Source organism: Galendromus occidentalis, unplaced genomic scaffold (genome assembly GCF_000255335.2).
Source record: "Galendromus occidentalis unplaced genomic scaffold, Mocc_1.1 scf7180000077453, whole genome shotgun sequence".
NCBI lineage: Eukaryota > Metazoa > Arthropoda > Arachnida > Mesostigmata > Phytoseiidae > Galendromus > Galendromus occidentalis.
This window is the reverse complement of record NW_003805441.1, coordinates 210940-232732: the sequence shown is the minus strand read 5'-3', so window position 1 is coordinate 232732 and position 21793 is coordinate 210940. Positions and strand designations below refer to the sequence as shown.

The 21793-nt window shown below is 51.4% G+C and overlaps 2 protein-coding genes across 2 annotated transcripts; one reads left to right on the top strand and one right to left on the bottom strand.

Annotated features, from left to right (window-relative positions):
- Window positions 1–3352: 3352 nt before the first annotated feature.
- On the top strand, window positions 3353–12111 carry LOC100905976 (peroxidase). The gene is made up of 6 exons (XM_003743943.2): window positions 3353–3385; window positions 4006–4283; window positions 9784–10196; window positions 10378–11437; window positions 11526–11804; window positions 11907–12111. Exons 1-6 carry the CDS (start codon window positions 3353–3355, stop codon window positions 11962–11964), a joined length of 2121 nt encoding a protein of 706 aa, XP_003743991.2. The 3' UTR covers window positions 11965–12111.
- Window positions 12112–14868: 2757 nt separating this feature from the next.
- Window positions 14869–16838, bottom strand: LOC100901168 (ribonuclease Oy). The gene is made up of 2 exons (XM_003743909.2): window positions 16650–16838; window positions 14869–15922 (listed from the first exon to the last, which is right to left on the bottom strand). The coding sequence occupies exon 2, from the start codon at window positions 15903–15905 to the stop codon at window positions 15051–15053; it is 855 nt and encodes a 284-aa protein (XP_003743957.1). The 5' UTR covers window positions 15906–15922; window positions 16650–16838; the 3' UTR covers window positions 14869–15050.
- Window positions 16839–21793: the final 4955 nt, after the last annotated feature.

The following is a 21793-nucleotide window of genomic DNA, read 5'->3' as shown; positions in this document are numbered from 1 at the left end:
GAAAAAGACCAAAAGTTTCCCAGGCTCAAAGTTTCCGAGATTCTGGTTTTGAGCCAGATTTTCGACCTTTCGATCGCAATTAACGCCATCCATTCGATGCTCGCGCGCGCGTACTTGTGCGCGTCAGGGCGTATGTTGGGGCGTTTTCCAGTGGCTAGCCTTGTCGATTTCTCATACAGTGCGAAAGTCGCGTTAATTTTGGATCGCATCATTAATTAACTACTTCAGTGGTGACAAGAAATCCGTGTCCGTCGTCGTCGTCGCAGTCGCCGCCGTCGTCGGGGAGTTTATCAATACTGATCAATGGGGTTTCTTCAGTGTTCGACGAATTATTACGCCGCAGCTGCTGCTACTACTGATAGCCTTCACTGATAACGATCGGGGAACCCGGCAAACCTTGTTTGATGAGAATTTGTCGCAGTGAAAATGTTGAAACGCTATGATTCATTCCCTCCACCCAGTCGTATATCAGCCAGCCGTTGAAAGTTAATCTCGGGCCAGAACATATTTCACCCTTTTGCCAAAATTAGATTTGAGTACCACGGTGCGGCTGGTTCAAATTTCAAACAGTCGTCGGATGGATTCGATCCGTGAGAACCCGCTCTGATAATTGCACCGGACAATTTTCGTTCGAATCGAGCACTTCACAGCCTGCTCTCATCGGAGCCGAGTGTTTCTCTATTTTCTACATCCCAACTTAATAGCGGGCTTCTCGACGCGAAGTTATCGGGCATCGATCGGCGTGAGGAGCCAAATCGAGCCACGGCTCGACGTTGCGGTGGGCGGCGTAGTCGTCATAGCCGCTTGATTCCTTTTCCGTCCGAGTATTCCAGTTAGGCTAGCGCCAGAAAACGTCGATCGATCAAACGCACGAATCGTGTCCGGTGGCAGAACCAGAAGCAAATCGTTACACGATCGATGGTTAAGATAGTTTCCAATGCCTCGAACCATTTCGCGTAGCCTGCTATATTTAACACGTAAACGTCGTCGGGGTTTGGAAATAGTGTGCACGTGATTTTTCTGACCACGAATGCCTTGCTGGGCTTGGCTCCTTCGTGTGCTTCGTCTCCCGATGCGCGTTTTCTCCCGTCCGAATGCGTTGCATCGGATCCCCGGTTAAGATCGGCAGACGCTCGATCGGCAGAACACGCGCCCGCTGGGTCTTGTCCAGGCCGCTGGGTCTTTCCGTTCGCTCCAGTCCAGTCTGACAATTCTTCCTCCCATCCTGCCCCGCTTGTCAGAAAACCAGAGACCTACCTACTAAAAGCCAGCCGGACATTGCGGACATCGACGATTCTTGTGAGTTTCTGTCGCGCTTTCTGCCGCCGACTGATGCAATGCGACCGGTTGTGCGGCCGTTGAGCTCTCTGGACAGGAGCTTTTTTCCCTCGAAAGCTAAACGATGTCCCGGCGTCGTCGTCCACCTAAGGCGGCCGCTAACGCCGGTACTGGGTTGCCTTCAACTTGACGGTGGTCACTCGCTTGACTTTCTGATTGATTCTGACTGACCATTCGGGAGACGGGAACTCGTTCCCGAGTTTTGTCGAAGTTGTTGTCTGAATTCCGCTTTGTTATATACTTGTCGCTACTGGCGGGGAGTCGCGCTTGGTCCACGCCGGAACTCGAAGGGAAAAATCGGATAAATTGCTTTTTAGCGACCAATCACCGAGCCCACTTCGATGGGCAGGGAAAAACTTCTCGTCAAACGATTCCGGCCAGCTGGGATCGAGGACGCTAATGCTCGTACGCTTTCGAGCGTATCCCGACACTGATCACGACACGCGGAGATTGGTGGCGTCCAGCGAGGGGAGAGCTCGTTGCGAAGGTGAAATCGACGAATGGAAACGATAATGTCGCGGAGCTCATGTGATCGAGCGCCGAACGGGGAACCTTGTCACTCGAAAGCGATGCGAGTCAAGGCCAGAGACTCGAAGACCACGGTACGGATAATTATCTGCGGGACGTGTGACCGTCTTGACACGCCGGAACGTGAAGTCCGGAGAACTACAAAGGCGTTACGACATCGACATGTGGTCTTTGTAGACGAGCAGCTGCTCTTCATTAGAACTACGATTCGAACAATGATGATTCGTCATAACGCGTGTGCCAATCGGTGGTGGCGTTGTGGGGGCAAAGATTCGGAAAAAAGCCGAAAACCGAAATAAATTCGAAATGATCAGTATCACAAACAGAGTGGTCATCCGAAAAGAGGCGTTTCCTTGACTCCTTCTCTCTGTTCTTATCTAAGAGCAACACGGCTGCAGCATCGCTCGGGATGACGACGTCGACGAGCGTAATTAGCGTAAGCGACATCAAACGTTTTCGGATCCCGCCCCAGTGGTTAACGTCTTGATATTTCGTAACGCCTGCGGGTTTCGCTGAGCCGCCACAGTACGAATGAACATCGGTTGGAACTCGCGTACGCGCGCTCGAGCGGCCTGTTCTATCGGTATTCGTAATGTGGAGCCGTACAGACGACCGCGGCAACGCTACTCACGAACTGAGGAATGACATCGATCGTGGCAGCCAATACATATCAGTGACACGGGGCTGACTGAATGCCAATCGGTCAATTTCTTCTTCAGACCGTGCTGCCCACGCCTGATTACGGCTCGCGACCGTTGTTGGAATGTTCGCGAGACAATCGGCATGCCGAATAAGCAGCGCGTTCGAGCCCTCGTAGATCTGAGACCGACCTTCTTGTGGAGCGCCGAATTTGTATGGACCACGATAGCGATATTCAAAGGATCCCTGAGGCGTCCGGACGTGTTTCCTCCGCTGAGTCTCGGACGCGGAGTCCTCCCGGTAAATCGCCGGAGAGCCAGAGCTAAAGCTCGAGGAGACAACATTCTTGGCTCGCGCATGATCTCGTCGGATCAGACAAATCCTTAATGAACAGGTCCCAATCAGCCCGGTGGGAATGTTGTGTCTTCATCTGATAGTGTTACTTTTAGATACTATTCTGTTTCCATTCGACTAGGAGCCTTGGAAGCATTCCAACTTATCGTTGACCATCGCTTCGAACTGCTAATCAGTCTAATAACCGACCGCATTTATCGTCGAGGCACTGTCGCACTCGTCATACGACGTCGAGAAGGATCGAGCCAGGGGACAGCCGAGGGATACCAGTCTATTAGTTCGGATAGCGTCCAGGAACTTCCGTTCTGTTGAGTCGCCTGAGATAGATAGTTTAGTCCGCTGCCTCGGCATTCTGTTATCGGCTCTACTTTGGCTACGAACACTTTCTGGCTTCTTGGATTAATCGCTTCGTCAATTATTTGATTGACTATTTCTGGAAGCGTGCGTATATTTCTAGTTAAATGCATCCCACGCTGCGAGGAAGGTCAGACGTATGGAATACCGCACTGATTGTACGGTCAACTTGGCTCGCGTCCGATAGCCGGACGGTCGAGCTCCGACGTACGAGGAACGCCATTCGCTTCTCCAAACTCGTTGAATTGTCAGTAGGAACATATGAACTTGACGCTGCACAGAATCTTCCACCCGTGAACTTCGGACAAGTTCCCATCCTTTCTCTCCGGAAATTGCAGACGTCGAAAACGTGCCTCTGTCCAGGAGGTCGGCTGGCGCTCGCGGAACCCCACCAGAAATGAATCGATGAGTTTTCTCCAGCAAGGCCGAAACTTGTGCAGAAGAACGACATTCGAGCGTTCGCGTGACCCGGACGTTTCGTTTTGCGTCCTTAGCATTGTTGTCTTGTCAACTGGCACCGTCTCACTCCGGACTCGCAAGAAATGGCTCATAGTGATTTTGACGATGCGGACAGCAACCTTTTTTTATCATATGCTCCATACTGAATGTCGCGCTCGAGAGAACTATTCACTGCTGGGATACATTTCCCTACCTCGCCGGAAAAGTATTCTGCGGACGTCCATCGAGGCTCTGTCCAAAGGCCTAGAAATTCCCCCTGACTGCGAAATTTGACGTGTTCGCTCCCGTCCCGACTAATCGACTCCCTATCTCTCATTGCAGTAGAAGATGAAGTTGTATGCCATAGGCGTCGTGCTCGCACTGAGCTGTTACGCTCAGAGCCAACACATTTCCCCTGAAGAGCTGGATCAGGCTTTCATACAAGCGGCCTCCGACCTGCAGGAGAATGAACGGCTCCAACGGAGGGCTGTGGAACTTGGGAAGGTTGTCAGCGACCAAGAGGCTTCGGCCTCCAGGAAACATCAGCGGACAACGTACGCCGCCAAGAAGGCGAAAGCGACGATCGATCAGGGATTCCTCTTCAACGCTGCCACTCTCGCTCTCTTGAAGAGGTAAGAATGGAATATTTGATTGAGTGAGAAGTATCCAGGATTGACCGTGCGAACTGACTAGTTATCGTCGGTTTTCGAGGTCAGCTGAGAAGGATAACCAGTGCTGAACTGATAGGGCCAACAGCTTCATTCGATGATAATTGGCGGAACCTTCCTTCTTGGACTGGATGTAGTTTCTGTCTTATACGGACTCAGACGATATCCCCGCTCTTTGGTTTTCTGAAAAGGGGTCTTTCGGAAAGTTCCCCCTTTTTCCATTGATAATGAGAGCGAGTTTATCTCTCCGATTACGTTCCTTTCCTGATTCCGCGAATTGCCCTATTGGATCAAGCAGAGAATTTATGCTGGGATCGCAGACGGTATACGAGCGCCGATCGTGATTATTTCGCCCGGATTGCAAGACGGAGCGACGTCATATCTTGCAATGGTCAAATTTTTACAAGTCGCTATTAAGCCCCGTCGATGGAGCCGCCTTCCGGACCGACGAGCAGGCGGGCAGACCCGAAGGCGCCCTTCACGGAATTATTCTCCCGAATAATGACTTTCCGCTCTATTTATCTCATCGAACACGATTGAAACCGTCATCGGACTCTGCAGCTATTGCTCTCATTGGGAATCAGATGCGCTTCCTTTTCCCGGATGGATTTGCTTGCTCTTGCCGTGAATCTTCTCCGGCGAAATTCCGAGCTACCGTTCTATTGTTCAGCCCGTGCTTCCCAGTCCGTGGCAGAGTTGACCGGGCATTTCACGTTCGGGGACGTCCCGTATTGTTTCAAATCTTCCAATGCCCGAGAGAACGGTCCTCGATATCTTCGTCATCAGCATCGATCGAGTTATATTTCTGCCATATCGTGTCGCGGAAGCGGAAAATGCTCGGTTTTCGTCAACGTGTGTTCGTCAACAACTCCCAACTTCGGAATTTCTGATTCATTTTCGACGGAATTGAATCGAGCCAACTCGATAATCGTGATCTTGAAGTTTCATCAATAAAAGCGGGCGAGCGTTGAACAAATGGAAAATGGTACCGCCTCCCCGTTCGCCGGTGGAGCCGGGCAAGGCCAATGTGATTTTTTTGCGAGATGGCCATCGGGTCTTCAACGAACCGCCGATGATTAATTGGTTCGCAGTATTTTTTCCTTCCTTAATGATAAATTTCGCATTGAGCCTCTCGACGCTTCAAGCTCACATATGAGTTCGCGTCCAAACGCCTCATGCCGGAAAGCTTTCCCTTTATTATTCAAGTATGACTCTTGCTTTTCTCGTCCTCTCGCTCCCCACCGCTCCACGTCGAAGTCCGCGCGCGTCCCGCACACAGTGTCCAAGGACGTGACACCACCACTGACGTAATAATTAAAACACAACCCCACACTTGGCGCCACTCAGAAACCAAGCAACGCTTTAAGCCGCGCCCACCACCCCTTTGGTTTGTGACGGGACTTGAGAAACGTCACTCGCACGTAATCACCCTCACTGTGTCTGCAAAGAGAAATGGTCAGGTCAAGAAATTCCCTATCTAGTCCTGGGAGTTTTCTGATGATAAAGATGTGCCGCAATGAGTATTCAGAAAAAAAAAACGGCGTCACTGTGGGCTTTCTCCCGTGAGAAACTACGATTGATGACAGACATTGCACAAATCGCTGAGGCTCTGAGGCTTCGCGGTCTTCAAAATCTCCCGCGGAAAAAGGTCATAGGCGTTCCAAGACTGATACTCAGATGGTAAGCACCGAAGACCCACCTCCTCGGACGAGGTTCCAATATACTTGTCTTGCATCGGAGCGTGGATCGAATTATGAATTCGGTTCTCAAGAAATAAGGCAAGTATTTACTATCGTCCATCATGAGCGCTTGCTGAGAGGGTAGGAATTCCGGCAGCTTGAACAACCAAGGCTTCTTGAGATCCGGCAGGGAACTATAGAATGGTGGCACGCTCAGTGGGAAGCTCTCAGTCGGCTCGAACAGGAAGCGCTTACCTGCGACCGGGGAGAAATCAATTGCTGATCGAGGCAACGAAAAAAACGTTCACCAGAGAATCAGGGATGGTCTCGGAAAACGAAACTGGACCACTAGATGAGGAATTTCGGGAGTTCGAATTCTATTGATTGGCGAAGGACACTCCAAAGGAGGGAAATGAGCGAACCAGACGATATCCGGAGATTCGACTCGCTGAAGTAGGCGGAGTGATCGGATAACGGCTTGGCTCGCTCAGACAGGCTTCCTAAGTCGGTGGAAATCGAAGGCCGAACTCTTGCTTGACTGAAATGGAAACCGGTCTATCCCTCGTGCGCCGAGTTTCCACCAGAACAGTGTGCGTTGACGAGTCAGCTTAAAAGTTTGGTCAAGCTTACCGCCGCTCCGATGGAGGCAGTCGGCTGCGACCACCGCGGGAGTGTCTGCTGTATTGGGTGCTGCCGATGAATTCCGCATCTGAAGACCGGCGCCTCCGATCTGGTGTTTGCCGAACCGGATCACTATCATCGGACATTGTTCAATGCGAAGACGGTCTGCTCCGGACACTCGAGCGTTCAAATCAGTCCGATGATTTCTGCCGCCGACGGCTCTTGTTGGAGCAACAATTTCTCTTCCGGTTTCTTGATTTTATATCTGGACGAAGTTTCGAGCTGAAGCGACGAGTATTCAAGTCCCTTCGCGAGTCCGGTCTCTCTCGGCGGGACGCACAGAACTCGTAGATGCCACGGAGTCCTTACGTCCTGAGCTTTGCCTTTCCACGCTTCCTAACATCGTTCGCTTCGGATCTTTGAATATTCTTCCGTTTCGAAACCACGAGCTGATGACGACCACGATAGCAATCAGAAGCGTAGCGATTTGAATTGTTGGCTAATGAACGGGGGAGCTTGACAGCGCGGAAAGCTCGCAGTGGAAATCCTCCGCGAGAAGTCGACACGAAAAATTATTTGAGGTTTGCTTACGCAAGCCTTGTCTCACTGCTTGAGTGGCGGGCCTCATCACATCGCTAAATCAGCGAACGATTAAAATATGCGGACGGAGTCTGCCCGGCATGGGCCCCGTGGACCGTGGAGCGCTGCGTTCCGGCTACCGTATACCCCTACTGTCTTCTTTTGCGAGAACGAGGTCTTTCGCTCGATTTTGTATTCCGGCTCCGATGATAAGCCCGCGGTCCAAAATTGGAGATCAGACTGTCTTCAATCTAAGGTGACTGTCTTCAGATTCGGCTGAAACTATCATGACCAATATATACTTTACGAGATAGCCGATTCGGTAGCCGATACTCCTACAAGAATTGCGATTACGATAGGATGCTCCTATATTTTTGTAGCGACCTGAGAACCAGTATCTCATTGAAAAGACTTCGAGCGGTAAAAGTCTTCCGACGACGGACATTGAACGGTCCAAGATCAACGGATTAGGCTAAGCGCAACGTCACGCACCTCATGGGAAATTGAACATTTAGCGAGATGAATACTTGCGCGATAGATAGGCAAAATGGAAAACAGATTCAAATGGGCGGTGGTTTTTCATGTTTTCTTTTGGTTGTTGTTTCTCCTCCCGCTCGCGGTCATCGATGTTGCGCTCGCCAGCGAGAGATGCAAATAGCACGCGGCCATGTTCAAGGCCACGGGAAGACAATCAACGCGGATTCCGTGCCCAATGAGTGGCAAAAGCCGTGACCGACTGTTCGGTTCGACAAGAGCGCTCTGGATCGATCCCCATGTCTAGATGGAAATCTGTGCTCCAAGAATTCAGTCGAATGCTTCGCTTGCTGGCTCAGGGATGAAAATCTTCCGGAGGACGAATTCCGACTGGGCTGCGCGCCGAAAGCAGAAAAGAGAAATACATACATACAGTACAAACTCGATTATATCACACTCGATTATATCACCCTAAAAATTTCAAAACTCGATTATATCACCCTCCTGATTTTCTCGCCACGACTCGATTATATCACCTAAAAAAGCATCCGAATGCATTTTTCCGAATGTCCCATGCCTGAAATTCTCAAAAACTCGATTATATCACCTTCACGACTCATACCAATGTCCCCGTATATCAAACCTGGCATCGGCTTGATGCCGGATGCAAACATCCATCCAATCAAGAGAAACTCTTTTCGATAACGATAGAGGAAACGTGGATTCGAGGCACTAGTTCGTGCCCATTGCAAAAGCAGCGGCCCGCAATCGGGCAAGTCGAATTAAATCGGATAAATCGCAGTTTTGTTGCGATTCGAGCCACTGCAAGGCGGTCTGCAAAGCGTCCGCTGCTTGCGCAGCGGTCGGGACATCCGGCGGAGGAGAATCGTCCTCTTCTTCCTCTTGTGAGTCTTCCTGCGTATCGGCTCCTGACTCCCCGTCGTCTGCGTAGACTGCTCGAACCTCCTCGACGATTTCGTCATCGGTGAGATAGTGATGCCCAGTATCAGTGGAGTCGCAAGCCAACCACTCCAATATGTTCTCCGGATCGCAATCCATGAATCCAGGGACCTTACGGAGGGATCCAGGGACCTGCTTTTTCGACGCCTCGAGCTCTTCCAGTGACGGATCTCTATCGGGATTCTTGAACCGACTTGCTCTAGCCGATCGGTGGAGCAGAATCAACCAAAAAATATTCCATGACTCGAGAGATCACTGAACAGATTGAGATCATGGCTGGTTCTATCGGTGTGATATAATCGAGAGGACGGTAGAGGGTGATATAATCGAGTCTCCATTTGTTTCTATGGAGTTTGTATCCGGAGGGTGATATAATCGAGTCGAAAATGTGATATAATCGATTTCCCATGGAAGTCTATGGAAACTCGATTATATCACACTCTCGATTATATCACCATTTTTGGACACGAATTAGGTGATATAATCGAGTTTGTACTGTATATATATCACAGATGCTTGTCACGCGTCAATCTTACAGTTGTCCGGTGAACAAGAGAAGCTTTTAGATGGAGCTGTCCGACGAGGGCTTTCACCACGAAGCCTCTCCGAACAAAGCCCGTATCCATCCGATCGTTCGCTCTGTTCCTTAAAGGCTCATTCCATCGGTGAAACGGCTCCTCTCGGCAATGCGCCGGGACTTTCGACAAAAGCCCTGTCGATGACAAGACCTCGAAAGCCTACACTTCGCCAGTGTCGAATCAACGAGCAGGTGGACAACGCATAGCATTGTAAATCTTCAATCAACGGGCGATAAACCCAGTGATTGATCATTGAAGCAGTGGCTAGACTGCGGTCTCAACGCTTGACTGCTTTGTATGGAACAAGTTTCTGTCACAACGGCGCTATCCCCCAAGCGCCGCAGGCGGTGCGGCGCCTGACCCGACAGTTTCCCTTGACGATGGGTTCATGGAATTAGGCGAAGACTGAGAGTCTTGGACAGTTAGAGATACGTTTGAAGCTCGACTTAGACAATCATCATTAAGCTCCGAACGGCGCGACTCGAGTCAGAGATGGTATTAGGCCGAAGAAAGACCCCGTCCATTCTACATACTATCAAGAAGAGGAATCTAAGCTGGTGACCTTTCTTGCAGCGGTCGTTTCGCCCGTGAGGACGTGGGGCGATTGAGTTCACTCTCTCTGGAACATTCTGTGCTAGCGAAGCAGGCTCAGGACAAGTGCAACTCTGAACAAGACATCGCGATCTGCCAAAAACAGGCCTTCCAGACTCACGATGGTACCTGCAACAACCTTCTCAACCCGCAGTGGGGTCAGGCCAACGGCTGCCAGCTGCGACTTCTGGAACCTGCCTATGAAGACGGAGTCGGTCTTCCCCGAAGGTTCATGAGCAACGGAGACGAACTTCCCAACCCTCGATTTGTTTCGGAGAAGCTCCTGGAGGTCCTCGGAGAGGAGGAGTTGGACCCTCAGTACACCCATCAGGTCCAGGGTTTCGGACAGTTCCTTGATCACGACATGATCCTCACGCCGACTTCTCGTATTGGAGGTAAGAAGAGTTTCCTGCGGGGGGAGGAAAACCTGCGTTCGACACGATCAGAAACAGGATTCCATCGACCGAGTTATTGATTCTCGTATCGGGCTCGATCCCGTGGAAAATCTGTGCGGGTGATTCTCCCACAGAACCGGAAAAACGTGAATTCTAAGAATGATGTTTCCTCATTTCCCAGTCAACGGCTCCATGCCGCAATGTTGCCCGTTCGATACCAACCAGATTTCGCAGTGCTTCCCGATCTACGTCCGACCCGGCGACCGTTTCTTCAGCAAAGTTCAGACGGAGTGCATGAACGTCGTACGATCCGGACCCTGTCCCACCTGCACGTTGGGCTACCGTCAGCAGAGCAATGCCGAAACGTCTTTCATCGATCTGTCGAACATTTACGGGTTGAACGACACGCAGAACAGACAACTGAGGACGCTCGACGGTAGCGGAGAGCTCACGTCCCAGGGCATTGGCCTCCTGCCCCCCACCCAAACCCCCCAGAACGACGGTTGCTCGGATCCGGACACCAACCGACTCTGCTTCCGTGGAGGAGATATCCGTGTCAACCAGCAGATCGGTATCGTGTCGCAGACGACGACGTGGCATCGCCAGCACAATTACATCGCTCGCCGTCTCCGTGCCAGACACCCCCACTGGGACGACGACACGCTCTACTTCACCGCGAGACGCATCGTGATTGCCCAGATGCAGATGGTTTCGTACAACGAGTTCCTCCCCAAGGTTATCGGTAAGGACTACATGCGGAAGTACGCCCTCGACTTCACCGGTCCCACAAAATACAATCCGGACATCAACCCTGGAATCATCAACGAATGGGGAGTAGCTGCCTACCGTTACGGTCACGCCACGATCCGGAACTCCTTCTGGGCGGTCGATCTCAAGGGTCGACTCGAGCGGGAAATTCCCATGCGGGACGCTTTCAACCGCGTTCTCAACTTCTACAACCCGCTGGAAAACGATAAGATCATGCTCGGCTTCTCCGTTCAGCCCATGAAGAAATTCGGACCTTCTTTCGTCACCGGCGTCACGAACGACCTGTACCGACCTTTGAACAGCTCCTTCGGAATGGACCTTCCCGCGATCAACACGCAGCGAGGCCGTGATCACGGAATTCCAGGATACACTAACTACCTCAAGTTGTGTTCAGGACTCGACGTCCACTCGTGGGAAGATCTGGCGGCAATCCTCAAGCCGAAATGCGCAATCGCTCTCCGGGATCTTTACGCGTGAGTCAATTGCTCTAATCGGTGATCCTCGATTCAATTTTCTTGTGACAGAAGATCGGATATTCCCACGGAATCAATTCTTTCGCAGTGCACCCCAAGATGTCGACCTTTTCATCGGCGGAGTTTGTGAAACTCCTCTGCCCGGCGCCATCGTTGGCCCTACATTCGGATGCATTATTGGAACGCAGTTCCACAACGTGCGATACGGAGACCGATTCTTCTTCACTCACCAGGGAGAGCACACCTCGTTCACGCCCGAACAACTGCGCTCTTTGTTGGAGTCGACGCTCTATGCAAAGATCATTTGCGACACCTCGGAGGGCATTAAGAACATTCACGAAGACGTCTTCACGCAGATTTCTGAACAGTAAGTCGCGACGCGGAGAAATTCCCTCCCAGATCGTTGCGAGTTCTCAATCATACGGCACGTATTATAACTTCAGTCTAACGCCCCTGCCCTCCTCCGCAGCAATCCCATCAACCCGTGCAGCAGCTACCCTAGCCTGGACCTTTCACCCTGGGACTAGAGCCAATGTCTCCGCTAGAGACCTCCCGTTCGACCCGGTCGCCATACGGTCTACGAGTTAGTTGTAAAGTTGCTGTTATTTTGTTACAAAAATGCATACGAACTCAAATATCAATTGTGGGCTACGAACGATGAGACCTGTAATCTGTTGTTGAGGTGTCCGGCGCACATGGAAACGTCGATGCGAATCAAGCTCGTATCCCGCTTCTTTCGGAGGGTACAAACGAATTTTGGAATGTCGAATCGAAAATTCGTTTGGTACCATGTAAATACATCACTTCAGACAGAGAGGATGGAGTCCCCCCCCCCCTCCGTAGCCCCCATAACGAGTGCCAGTCTAACCAACAGGATGATTGTAATGGGATTTTATTTATGAAGAAAAAATAAAAGCTGTAATTTTACATCCGACAATAGCTTTGACCGCATCTTCCCTAATAATCACAGGGGCCATGGCGAATTCAATGAGCCGCTTCGGGAATGAATCGGGGACAGTCGGGGACGAGCGCGAGTTCTTACCGAATCGAATCTCTACGGAATCTAGGTGACGGGATCCTCACCGAGCCTCTTATCCCGCCGAAGGATGACCACTCTCCCGCAAGGTTCTGATCGAGGGGCATACCCGTCTGTTTTTCGACCTGTCGGAACCTGACCCTCAATCGACGGTCATCTATTCCGTATCTCGGCAAGGGAGTCCTGATCGATTTCACCTGCTTGCAAATAATGTTGATATACCGTATTCTCCCTAAAAAAGGGGCACCCCGGCTCTGACTCTGATTTCCCGACAAATCTGTCTATAGTGAGCTCGCGCAACGATCCGTCGGTCCTCCCCGTGCCAGATGTCGGAACTTCGCAATGCGAGCTGAGCGGTTGCGCTACCTCGCTCAGGAACGATTCGCAGGAGCATCTAAGTAAGAGTTCGGAGTGCCCCTCTATTGGAAAGAATACGGTGATCAGGCAAAACAAACAGAGCATACAGAAAACTTAAACTCAGACGAACGAGCTGCGAAGGAATTTTCCCACTGTACACGACTCGGGTCCCCGAATCTGAACCCTCAGATGTTTCAGTTCATTAGGGACAGTCCGTATGGAAGAGACTTTCCTCCTTTCAGAATATTCACGGCACATTGAATCGGTATCGGGGCTCGTCATTGGTCGAATGAGGCTAATTCTTGCGGCTCAACAACTGCCCAACGACGTGTTCCGCATCAAGTCGCCTTCTGCTCTCGCTATCCGCGAGCTTTTTTTCGATATGACTGATACCAAGCTTCTCAAAGGAAGGTTATGGGAAGATATCATCCCGAACTTCGATATTAGGATATGTGCACTGCACCCATACATACCTATGTATGTTATCCCGAGGAAAAATTCTCTTATCAACAAGAGAGAGCCTCCATGAGAAAAAATGATGAAGCTCTCCAAGCGAGGGAGGGAAGCAAACCATGAAAAGCGTGATAGGATCCGAGCTGATCTCGGATTTCTCCCCTAGCGAGATCTCGAGAAACTCCCAACCCCGTGGGGGAAAATCTGACTAGCCCAGGCTCTCTGGTTTCGATCGCTTCTATCGACCGATCCCTTTCTCTCACGACTTGCCGATTTGAGAGATCTTCACCAATCATCCCATCGTGAAGTATTTCGAGTTGGAAAGTATTCGATGTCGAACCTGCGCATCTCTCGGGTTTCCCACACTGTCAGCCAGCGACGCAAACCATCAGAGCAATCCGCACGTGCAGGTGAATGGAAGCGAAATAAAAAGACAAGCCTCCTGAATGATCCCGACGGTCTCTGGTACCGGATGGATTTTCTTCCAGAAGATTTTCATCGCGAGACTCCAGCGCAGAGCGGATTCATACACTCCTCAGCCTGGAGTCACGCAATCTCCATCCGGTGGAAAAGCCTCAGCGGGTCAGTTCTCTCACTGAGTCAGCCGATTGCTGACACGGCCGGAATCTTCGCTATAGAATAATCGGATCCCATATAAGAACCTATCAGAATCTCCGGGCTATGACGATATGGTAGCATCGACATGCCTCGAGAGAATGCCAAAAAGCCTCATATGAAGGGAAAATTCGACATGAATCAAGCTGCATCGAAAGAAATCTCGGTATGTAAATTGAAAAGCGGAGGGTATGAACACCGTCACTCGCTCTCAGCTGATAGGGGCCAAGCTCTTTCGGCGGTTTTCCTTCCGCTTCCGAAGCTCGGACGAGTATCAGTATCGGCGTGTGCCATCCGGAAGGCTCCGGATTGCGCGGTAAACCTCGCTATCATCTCCATCAGGGCATGAGCACCATCACATCCTTGAGCTCGATATCGGCGCCAATGATTTCGGGAGTGTGTATCGAGGAACCTTGCTTGACCCTCCGCGCACGGTGCTCCCCTGGATGTTTCCGCATTCCGTTTCCAAAACCTTCCGCTCCTGTCGGTTGAAGCAATCGATAGCCATAAGAGCATTAACCGCATCGAAAGTGACTGTGGTCAACTGCGTGACACCGCACAGCAGTGGCGGCGTCCTTGGAGACTGTTTCGCTTTTGACACTCGAAACTCAAGCCCGACTGCTGCCAGCGAAAGCGAATCGACGGGCAGCTCAGTTGGTGTATATGGTTCCGTCAGACTCCGAGGGAATGCTCCCTCATTGTAACAGGAATACCGAAACAGTCTCCGAAACGGGTCAGAGTTGCAAACCCGCGGTCCCTCCTCAGGATGCCCATTGTTCAGATGGGAATGAATTTCTAGCAGAAATGATTCTCTGTGAGGGAAGAGGCGCAGGTAATGACCATGAAAAAAAAGGTATAAATTTCCGAGCTCTCCCTCAGTTGCCTGACTCTTGGTAAGACGTCATGAAAACTCGAGCTGACGACGTCACTCCATGTGACGACCCAAAAAGAAATTCCTTATTCATAGACAGAATAAGTTTATTTGCACAGCATTCTTACCTAGGGCTAACGCTAGATGTTTACCTACCGATCATCACTGTCATCAAAACGCAGGCACTCAATTCCAGCGAAGGCACTCATCATCACCCTCCGTCAGCTAGGACACGAGAGCGCTAAGAGATTCGAAAACAATTTCGTCCGCACCCCATGGCGTTAAACGGGCGACATATATTTGAAGTAGAACGAGAAAACATTGACGACCAAGCGGGAGAGTCCCTGCACTCTGGGATTGTGAACGCTCTCGATGGGAATGTAGAAAATGCTGTCGTCACCGCAATTTTCATGCTTGATTTTACAGTCGATCGGTTCGAGCGTTTTTTTTGACAAGCAGAAACGGACTTCGGTGAGAACTGGGTAAGAGTAGCCCTCGGCCTTGCGACAGACAATATTAGCGTTTGTCGTGAGATCCGTTTTCAATGCCTTCAATACGTCGCTCACTTTGTACGCGGTTGTTTCGGACGGCTTGATTTCGCTGTCCAGGAAGAAATTGCTCACGTTGTATGTCCTCAAGAGATTCAGTGTGCCGTTAAAGTAATCCAGCACCCCGGATAAGGGCGGATTCGACATCGCGCAGCTGCCATGTTTGTGCCACTCGTGGCTCCAGAAATACTCGGGGTTCACCCCGATTACCGACGGCCAATATTTATTCAAATCGGACCGGATAGGGTCCAATACTTTGATGTCGAACTTGACCGTGAGGTTACAGCTCTCCGGCCACGTTGTCGCGTTACTCGGCCAGAGACCGTGGATTGTGAAGAATGGCCGGAGCTGCGACTTCTTGCAATGACCGTGAGCGAGACAATATCCACTGGATGTTTGCTGACTAAACAGAAGGAATTCGAAGTTTGGATCATGAGACACTTGGTGTATCTGAACGTTCTCGTGAAGAGACGCAGTGAGTAAGGCAATCACACAGAGAATCGCAAACCATCGGTACGAGCCCCTCGAGGGTTCACGGTTGGGCAAAGCCCGGTACTCCAGACTCGAAGTTGAAGTTGTCTGATTCATGGTGAGCAGAAGGTTACCTGTTTCAGAGAAGAAGCATGTTAGAAAGAGTCGAGATCATGTAATTCGGGAGGACCGAAAGTTTGAGCTCATGAGAGATGAATTCACGGTAAGGAATATCGATAGCAAGCGACTCGTCATCCGAGAGCATTGTAATTCGAGCGCCGACCCGAGTCTGAGCGTAATCCTATCCCAAGAGTGAATGAATTCCCGAGTACCGCCCCGAAATGCGTAAGGTCTGGAATTTCTGAATTAAGGCTCGTTCCGCAGCCGGACGAAAGCGCACGATAACTCCGCCTACCACCGGACAGCCACGACAGGAGCTTCCAATTGAGTCCAAAGAAAATAAACATTTCCAGCGCTCCCCAGCTTCTTACGAGCCCATTGTGAGATTGAACTTGAATCAGCTCACGGCTGCGCTCCGCCACCGACATCCGAAACGACCAATAGGTTCAATGTTTCAGTACGGATTGTTTATAGTGGTCGAGTTACGGGGAATAAGCAACCTTTGATCGAAGCAAACGAATCTGCAGTTTACTGAGCAGCACTTACGGGGAGCGATAGTACTGTTTGACCGCCGAGAAGGTTCACGGCAAAAACTCTCCAAAATGACGACAACCACTGATTTCGGAGACGCACACGATAGATACCGAAAAAACGCTCCCTTGGAGGTAAACAAGCGTACCGTGAATGCTTCTCGACGCCTTAAAACCGGATGGATGAAATTCAGAAACTCCTCTCAATTACCTTGATGTCAATTGCTTTGTTTGAGTCGAGAGCGGCCGCCGCTCGAAAGTAGAGCACTCGAACACGGCTCACGACTCGACGCCTCGGAGCGAAACTCGAAGCTGCGGTGCCGAGCTCTTCGAGGAAACCGATGATCACGGGGAAGGTGCTCACTAGAGTTCGAATCTACGAGAAAGTCATATTCGCTCTCAGGTTCAGCGTTTCTTGACTCATCGTGTCGTGAGAATCCGAACGTTCGTTCATCATTCGCTGAACCTTCGTCATTGCCGTCGCCTCGACGTATGAAGAAAAGAATCAACAGCGTTGGAAACCAGCCAGCCAAGCTAGCTTGCCCGAACGGCGGACTGCAGGCCGCTTGACAATCGATGAAACTCCGTCGTCCAGTAGCGTCACTGAGAGATTTGCGATGGCGACCGAAGGATGGAATTCACTCCGACGATATTCGAAAAGTAGCAGCAACGCAGTCTTTGGACCGAGCAAGAGAACACAAGGTCGCCTGTTTTCTGAACAGATCGCTGTTGACGCCAAGGGAAGAAACGCTATCACTCGGAGCGATACATCACCCGCTCAGCGAATCCAGATGGCGGTAACACCGGAGTAGCCAGCACACAAGTACAGTACACAAGTCCTGCCGGTTTCTCGTTTCGTCTCTGAATCGATGGGGTCAACCTACATTGAGTCCTGCCCACGGTAACATCGCACTAGACGTTGGCGCCACAGCCGACTGCTTCCGAGCGAGTCGATTGCGCAGGTAGAGTCGGTTCTGAGGAGTCAATTCCGAAGTTTGCGGGAGCAGATCATGGACGACTCTGTGTTCGCAACGCAAAAGCTAGTCCGCCGCTACCTCAACGCGGCGGCGCTTCGTATTCGGAGGCAACAGCTGATGTGAGCGGTCTTTACTCGCTGTTTGCAACGCGTCGCATTCGGTAGAGACCCGTCAGATGGCGCCACCTGGGCCGGGCTCACGAACGCGGAGTCGCTTCCCGAAGCTCGGCCGACCGCATCTGTTGGTCAGAGCCTCGCCGCGAGTCACCTTCGAGCGTTCAACTCGGAGCCCAGAATTGGGAGATTCGAAAGGGTACATGTAACTGATCGAAGATCTCAGCTTTGTAATCTCTCGGCTCAGGGCTGATCCATGCGGCGATCGAGGAAACAGGGGAGAAACGATGGGGATGGGACAGAATAAGCACATTGGGGACGATCGCGAAGGATGCGAAACCTTCGAAGGCACCTACTATAATTTCTTTCCGGCTGTCGAGATCCGCTCTGCCGATCGAAACACCCCCCGCCCCCGATTATCTCGCACTCAGGAAGCCTGTCGGAAGCCTCCATTGGTTGATCGCGGGCTGAAGACCTTTAGGGACCACCATGTCAAATGCCCACCGGTCGTTTTTTGGTTTCTGGGTTGGCGAGGGCGGGCTCGCCGGAGATCGACACACTCAGAAGAGGAAATCCATCCCGCTCGCTCTCATTCAATGTTCCGCCGAGCGATAAAGCTGCCGGCAATCTCGTTGCCTCCGATTCCACCGACACGAAAAAACGGCATTATTTATTATTGGGCAAAGCGGGAGCTGAGGGAGAAAAATTGCCGCGCTTGCGATATAGCTCGGCGGCTGGAATCGAGCCCTGCTCACTTGTCTTCAAGTTTCGGGGTAAATTCGAGGCGGCGAGATGTGATCACCGAACACGGTCGCGCCGTAATCGATATCGAGGACAAATTGTGCGTCGGAATCCGGGACGAAGTTTACCCTCTACCCGTCTTCGAGGCTTGTCCTCGGCTTGTTGCTTCACGGAATGAGATTCTCTGCGGAAAAAATACGATGAGTGGTTTTGCCGCCTGACGGAAGATATATCTCGCGGAGGCCGGGAGATACAAAGAAGAGTCACCCACCTTGCTTTTCAACCATGAATCACTGAGTTTGAGTTTCACGAGCTTCCTTCCGGGGGCTTATGATCCTCCGACGCGGCGCGGTAGGAAATTACCCGTCGAACGTAGTCATGAGTCATGAGGCATAGGCCTGAGATCATGAACATGATCTTCGAAATGTCGCGGCTTGCTCCATGAGCACAGGACTCCCTACGGAGCTGGATCCTGTGGAGGCCTACTCTCCGCTTCGGCGCGACGCGGTGAGTGCAGTTGTTCCCCAAAAGTTCCGCTATGCGTTACCTTCCCCAGAACGAACCGAGCGTAACGATCGCGACAAATTACTCCAGCCAAGGAAACGTATGACTCCGGGAGCAGCGCACGGAGCGCGTACGTGTAGCGGCAAGCCCCGAACAGTTCATATGTCGTTATTAGCCAAGGCATGTTTGCGGTCCGGGAAGAGAATACTCGTTTCTTCCGTTTCCCACGAAAATCCTCACCACGCAGCGCACGCTTCCTCAGGGTGGTTTTCTGTTACCCTCGGAGAAGCATTCACAATTATTCAGTCTGATAATTATCATAGCTGTTCGGTCGGAATTGTTCACGGACAACCGAAACGGAGGTGTCAAGGACCGAAGCGGTCGATCGATCACGCGTTTCTGTTCTGAACGAGATCCGAATCCGCACTGGTCGATCAGGGAGCCAAGATGTTGACGTCAGCGCTCCGCTCTCCGGAAGTCTCCTCTACCCTTCCACGGACGAACTCTCTGCTCCATTCGCTTCCATTGTGGCAACTCCCAGCCGAGAAAAAATCCCCAAATATCAACACTTAGCGACAGAAACCTCAAGAGGCTCTCCGCCAACTCCTCGGGGAAATGACGAGTTCTAACGAAGTGTGAGAATGGATGATGGCAGTCCGTCTTGCTTTTGCGCATCGTCTGCTTCCCTTGTTGCGGAAACGAACGCTGCACTTGCATCCGACGGGGCAGTCGGAGCCGGTCCGAACATCCACTCGACTTCTCAGACAGAGCAGAGGACGTTGGAGCACCAGATGTGTGATGATGATGTCCACACACTTATCGCAGAAAAACGAGGATGCACGTATATTCAGAAAGCTTCTCGCACCACGTGATCGAAGGGCCTTGCGGAAATTCCTCTCGGGCCCGTGATGAGTTGGTGTCCTATTCGCCGGATTTTATGCGCCCAATGCAGCGTATGGAAGTCGCCTGTCCAAAGTTTTGCAGCGATGAATGAGCGTCGCATCCGGGTGATTTTCCAACAACTCGTGTTGCACCTCGTTAGATCGCAAGTACTCCGCTGGCCTACCGTAGGGAGAGGACTAGGACGGAATCGATAGCGGCTGTTCCTGCAGAGTTTCCTGTTTCGGGTTTCCACCGGGGACATAAAGCACGTGTATTCTCCTTTGTTGAGAATTCCGGTGAGATTTCGCTTGATTCTGGCTCAGGTCCCTTGCCCCGATCGGAACCGATTCCGACACGAGTACTGCCCTCGCCAGTTAGTCAATCGACTCTCATACAAAGAGATCCATCAACGAAGCGAGCGTATTATTATCGATCAGGCTCATTGAGAGCGAGCATCTGAGCGAGCACTCATCATGCGTCCATAAGGAACAATGCCGCACGTCGTGAATAGACGACCAGGATGATGAACTCCCCAATCAGTGTGTCGTACGAGAAGCTCCGACGGGACTGTTCGAATCATCTGATCCGCAATAGATGAGCTCCAGTGAGAATACTCCACTCTACAAACATTCGACAATTTCTCGGGCGCATGCTCGAACATTGGATTTCTGAAGAGAAGGATTCCTCCAGGGTCGTAGCGTGGGGAATTCTCCGCTCAGTGGATCCAGGGTGGAACTCAATCAGAAGTGCGGGTCGGATCCGCAAATCACGCTCGCTGCCTCTCTATCGGAAGTCTGGCAGCCGCGCGAGAGTGGAATAGGGAACGTTCGTCCGGTCATTCCCCCCATCTAGTACATCGTGGAGCCTTAGACGCTTTTGACTATGGGGAGTCATCGGAGGACAACCATTTGTCGCATTTGATGGGTCGCAGATATTTGATTCAATGAGACGCGGAGAGTCTCCTGGCTGAGTTCCCCAGCTCAGGTTGCAAGCTCTGCGAGGGAGCACGCGGCGCTTCCTCGCCCGTCCCGTTCGCGAGTGTGAATCAAGGACATCGTTCCCGAGTCGGTCGACCGCCCAGAGTCCATCCGGACGTTGGTGTTCGACTACGAATCGAGGGATTAGGTGCAAAAAACCGGAGCTCCAGCGTTTCCCGGAACCAATCAGCAATCAGAGGTTTTCCTTCCGTTTCGCGGCGACGCGCTCGCCGCAGACCTCCAAAACGAAATGTCCAAGCAGGTCGGGGGCTCGGAGTCTTGGCAGCCCTGATCGGAATCTGACTTCGATGGCGATCGAGGAAGGAAGGGAGGACGGAACAAACAAACAGGAAGTCGGGCTCGAACAAAGCGGGCTAGAATGATCAAGCGAGCGCACTCCTCCTTCGGATGGAGTTGCCGCTAGATTTCAGCGAAGGATTTGCGTAGTGAGGCGCCGACTTTTTCAACAACGGTGAGATTCTCCATGGACCTATGATACGAGAACGTTCGACCGGTGACCCTTCAACGTCCGGGCGCCGCCACTATCTAACGGGGACTCGCGGAATCTGACGGGACGTAGATCGACCGATCCTGCGGAGAAAAATAGAAAGCCAGGAATGATTCTCTTGTGGAGCCTAGGTGGTGATTAATGAACTCAACTCTCGTGTACTGAGAGCGTATAAGTGATACGACGATGTTATACGACCTCCATACTTATCGCTCGAGAGCTCTCGGAGAATTGCGCGTTTACGATGCTGACGTCACTAATAATAAATGATGTGGCCGCAAGTTCAGACTGTGCCCGTATCGGGTATCGGAAACAGCTGCTTAGCTTGCTTGATAAAATATTAGCCGAATTTCGCGGTGCGAAGCATCCTTAGCTGCGAAGAGCTGGGTCGGGGAATTTAGTACGAATAGCTCCTTGCGATTTCGGTCTTCAGCAAAAGTGCCGTTGCCGCATTTTCCGTATTCGTGGGCGGTTATGTAGCGTGACGCTTAGAGTGGCCTCACAATTTTTCAGTCACGCTCCAAGTATACCGTAGGTGTTTCCATTCGGAGAGGTCGAAAGTATGATTCGTTTCGAGATTCACGGAGTTTTGCCAAGCCAAATACCTACCTACTGCGATCTCGCAAGAGCGGTGCAAGGTGTTCCCAGCGTCC

Excerpts from the sequence above, each read along its gene's own strand:
- LOC100905976 (XM_003743943.2), top strand. The coding sequence starts at position 3,353 with ATGGAATACCGCACTGATTGTACGGTCAACTTG. Across the intron at positions 11,438-11,525 it reads GCTCTCCGGGATCTTTACGC|TGCACCCCAAGATGTCGACC; the intron begins GTGAGTCAATTG and ends ATTCTTTCGCAG. Across the intron at positions 11,805-11,906 it reads TTCACGCAGATTTCTGAACA|CAATCCCATCAACCCGTGCA; the intron begins GTAAGTCGCGAC and ends CCTCCTCCGCAG.
- LOC100901168 (XM_003743909.2), bottom strand. The coding sequence starts at position 15,905 with ATGAATCAGACAACTTCAACTTCGAGTCTGGAGTACCGGGCTTTGCCC.